General features: G+C 34.3%; 1 protein-coding gene across 1 annotated transcript; it reads left to right on the plus strand.

The window, feature by feature from the left end:
- Positions 1–860: 860 nt before the first annotated feature.
- On the plus strand, positions 861–4,018 carry LOC108334591 (probable xyloglucan endotransglucosylase/hydrolase protein 27). Its single transcript, XM_017570456.2, has 4 exons — positions 861–1,248; positions 1,356–1,456; positions 1,985–2,193; positions 3,036–4,018. Exons 1-4 carry the CDS (start codon positions 1,053–1,055, stop codon positions 3,541–3,543), a joined length of 1,014 nt encoding a protein of 337 aa, XP_017425945.1. The 5' UTR covers positions 861–1,052; the 3' UTR covers positions 3,544–4,018.
- The last annotated feature ends 378 nt before the right edge of the window (positions 4,019–4,396 follow it).

Consider the following 4,396-nt stretch of genomic DNA (forward strand, 5'->3'; position numbering starts at 1 on the left):
AAATCTAACACGTTAAAATTGAAGATGATGTTGTAAATGTTATATTATATTTATATGTATAATGAATTATATAATAATTTTTGTCACATTTGTTTTAGCTGTTTCAAATGGAAACTTATAATGTTTTTTATTGTTAATTTTTGTGTTTCTTCTTTTGCTTATAATCATCTTTCTCTTTCTCCTCCCTTTTTTGTATTTGTGCATTTTCATATGCTGAGTAAGTTATATTTATTTTTGTTTTAATAGAAGAAATTCTATTCCATTCACAATTTTATATTTTTTAATTTAAATTTGATTGAGATACCAGTAAATATAACAATAAAAAAAAGAGAAAAAAATGTTTGAAGCATTCCTAAATAAAGAGATGAAAAATAATAGAAATAATCTATTAAATATGAAGATTTTGTTGGGGTGATAATCATTAATGAAAGGTTTTAACAATATGAATCTTGAATCCAATTTTCACCAAATATAAACACTTAACAATATTTGGAACTATATGTACTTGATAATACTTGTTATGTATTCTTAAATAACAGTTACTTGCATGAACAAACTATAAGAAATTAAGTAACTCCAAATAACACAGAATACTTGGACAACAGTTGCTTACCCTAAACAATTTCCAAGCATTTACAAACTCAATTTGCTTTTTACTTTATGCCAAAAATAATATTAAAAAACAATAAAAACATCCCTATGATCAATTTAAATGTATTACATGTAACAATAATTTAGGAAAAAATGTTATAGAAAAAGAAAAAGAATTTCTAATTTTGAAAAGAAGAAAAGAAAAAGAACAGAAAAATTGTCTACATAAGAACAGAACTGTTACTCACAGCACATTCCCAACTCCCAAGTCTGTCAATAAAACGTTATATTCCAACCTCTCTAACTCTCTCTTTCTCTCTCTCTAATCTCTGTTATTTCTTCTTCATGACTCTTCTCTTCTCTCTTCTCCCTATATAATATAATAATATTACACACTCAGAGAAACAGCAGACAAGTAGCCAGAAGAAGAAATCCTTTGACACATTATTAAGGAAACAAACATGGGAGGTGGTCACATGGGGTGGTTCCTCTTGTGTTCTTCTCTGCTTTTTTTTGCTGTGATTGCTTCATCTGGGTCACTCGCAAACTTGCCCATCATAGCCTTTGAGGATGGCTACACCCCCTTGTTTGGGGACCATAATTTGGCCATCCATAGAGATGGAAAATCAGTTCACCTTTCTCTTGATGAAAGAACAGGTCTTTTTCCATCTTTCATTCGTTTTTTCTTACATGGTCACTTTTTGTATTTCTATTTTTGTCATGTTTTTTATTTTTGTTTTCGTTTTTCTGGATTGTGATTTCAGGTTCTGGGTTTGTGTCTCATGACCTTTACCTTCATGGCTACTTCAGTGCCTCGATTAAGTTGCCTTCTGATTACACAGCTGGAGTTGTGGTTGCATTTTATGTGAGTAATAATGGGTTCTAATGCATGATGATAAAATAAAAATTATATCTTTCTTGTTATTCTTTCATACCCTTTTTGTTGAAATTCAATCGTCCATCGTAATTAGAAACTCCATCAAAATTCTGATCATTCGTATCGATTTTCTTCCTTTTTTTTTTTTACTTTTTCATTTCAATTAACTAAGTGCTATTACTTTGTGAATATGATGCATCCAGGTATCTGGAGTTTCTATAAAAGTTTTTTGAAGCTTGTTTGTAAGCTATTTGTTGGGAAATATTAATATATTAAAACAGAAAACAAACAGATTGCTTTCAGTTTCATTTTTTTCATGAGGTCACTAATGGGGCCAAAAAAGATTGTTTTGTTTTTCCTGTTTTCAAGCTGTTTTGAAGGGAAAATTCAGTGTTTGTTTGTATTATTGAAATGAAAACGCCAGTTGGTTTGTTTGTCTCGATCTTCCCCTTTTAACATTTTTTTCCCCGGAAAATAAGGGCACGGGTGATTTGTTCCTCACATTTTCTGCTGCAGATGTCAAATGGTGACATGTTCGAGAAGAACCATGATGAGATAGACTTTGAGTTTCTGGGGAACATTAGAGGCAAAGACTGGAGGGTTCAGACCAATGTTTATGGCAATGGAAGTACCAACATTGGTAGAGAGGAAAGATGTGGCCTATGGTTTGATCCTGCTGAGGATTTCCATCAGTACAGTATTCTCTGGACTGATTCTAAGATCGTGTATGATGCAATCTATTTGAATCCATCATGCCATCTTTGGTTGTTACATTTTCCTTGTTTTGATAAAACTAGTCTCTTTACGTGTCCAATTATTGCTAATTATACTCCAGCAACCCCTTGCTTTGATGGAGTAGTGTGAGGGCTTTTTTGGCTGGATTGGTAGGGGTTTGTTAAAAAGATTCTCTGGTTTTCTTTTACCGTTTACTACATCCACAGTTTTTTTTTCCATCAAAACCAGTTTTTTCCTGTAATGGGATTACAATGTACAATTCATGCTTTTGATTATTTGCTGATAGTGAATAAAAACCAGATATGAAAAGGCCTAATTTTTAAGTTGTGTGCATCCTTATGGAGAGGAACCCACATGATGAAATTTTGGTGGGATGCGTGACCCACAAAGATGAATTTTAGTTGTTGGAGAACTATTTTTGTCTACCTACTAAATTCATGAATTGGTAATCAATATTCATTCCTTAGTTACTATAGCTACCATACCAACTGGATCTTGTGTGCCCCTTGCATGCAGGAGATTGTAAGAAATTATTCTGGATTTCCTTTTATGTTTTTCCTTGTTAGTTGCTACTTGTAATGATAAATTTAATAACGTTTAGTTTTATCACATTCTCAATCAAACAGAAACCATCATTAGTACTCTATGATATTTTTAGGTAGTTATTATGAAGATCAACAAGTTTACCATACAAGACAAGTTTTTGTTGGATGATTATGTAAAAAATTATTTCCACTGTCTGTGCACATACTGTTTACTTAATTTGATAACTATTTCTGGTTTACTGGCTTTGTTAATTGTGTGTATGCCATTCATTTTCTTCCTTATGCAGATTTTTCGTGGATGATGTTCCTATCAGGGAAGTTATTAGAACAGAATCAATGGGAGGAGATTTCCCCACAAAGCCAATGACTTTGTATGCCACCATATGGGATGCATCTGATTGGGCAACCAATGGAGGCAAATATAGAGTAAATTACAAGTATGCACCCTATATTGCTGAGTTCTCAGACCTTGTTCTGCATGGCTGTGCAGTTGATCCTATTGAGCATGTGACCAAGTGTGACAGTAGTGACCAAGATTCTGAGGGCGTTCCTTTTGGCATCACCCCAGTACAAAGAACCAAAATGGGCAACTTCAGGTTGAAGCACATGACATACTCTTACTGCTATGATACAGTTAGATACAAAGTCCCTCCACCAGAGTGTGTCATCAAACCCCAAGAAGCTGAAAGGCTTAGAAAGTTTGATCCCATCACCTTCGGCAACGGCCGGCGCCACCGTGGAAAACGACACCACCGTAGTAGAGGTAGTCAGGAAGAGGCTGCCTCTTCATTTTAATGTATGGTTCTGTATGCAGATTTTGTCATAAAGGAAATATGTTTTTCTATTTGAATCAGTTTGATTTGCCTGGGCTAGCAGCATATCTTTTGGATTAATGGTACTTTTAGACCCTAAAGAATGGATCATTTTTGTTTTGTTTTAGTCCCTAACTTCTAAGATCATAAGTTTTGGTCCCCCACAGTGTTGGTTTTAGGGACTTAAGTTTGAGAATTTCAAGAAGTATAGGGACAAAAACTTGTAGATTTCAAAGTAAAGGACTAAAACCAAAGATGATCCATTTTCTTGGGTCTAAAAACACAGTTAACTCCATTTCTTTTTCCTTGTATAGAAAGAGGGGGAGACATAGAAGTCCTTAATATGATGGTTAATGAGATGGTGGGTTTATGGCTTAGGTTCCCAGGTATATGTCCTCATTGATGTATTGTGTATTCAGACCCACCTCAGGGTTTTCAATAAAGTATATACTTATGAGGCTGAGTTGTTTAATGAGTGTTAGGTAAGAATTATTTTTGTGTTGGTATGGAACATCCAATATGAAACCAACCAAAAGGGTTTTATATTTAGTCCATGAGTGCAGTGAGGTGTGTTGGAGTGTCTGGAAAAATTGCATGGTCAGATTTGTCAGGTTGGGGACACAAAATGAGGCCATTTTGTCAAGGTAATTGGAATCCAAAGTCAAGTGTTGAATGTGACAAATGGTGCAGGGCTGTTTAGTTCACTGCTGCTTTCATTAAATAGTGTGACCAAAATTTCTCTCTCCTCTTTTTCTTTCCCATGCTTTTGTCTTCTGGCCTGTAGTTAGAAATTTGAAATGGGCAGTTGGGATCTCTAAGGTACAACATTGGGACTG

This window comes from Vigna angularis, chromosome 10 (genome assembly GCF_016808095.1).
Source record: "Vigna angularis cultivar LongXiaoDou No.4 chromosome 10, ASM1680809v1, whole genome shotgun sequence".
In the NCBI taxonomy this organism is placed as follows: Eukaryota; Viridiplantae; Streptophyta; class Magnoliopsida; order Fabales; family Fabaceae; genus Vigna; species Vigna angularis.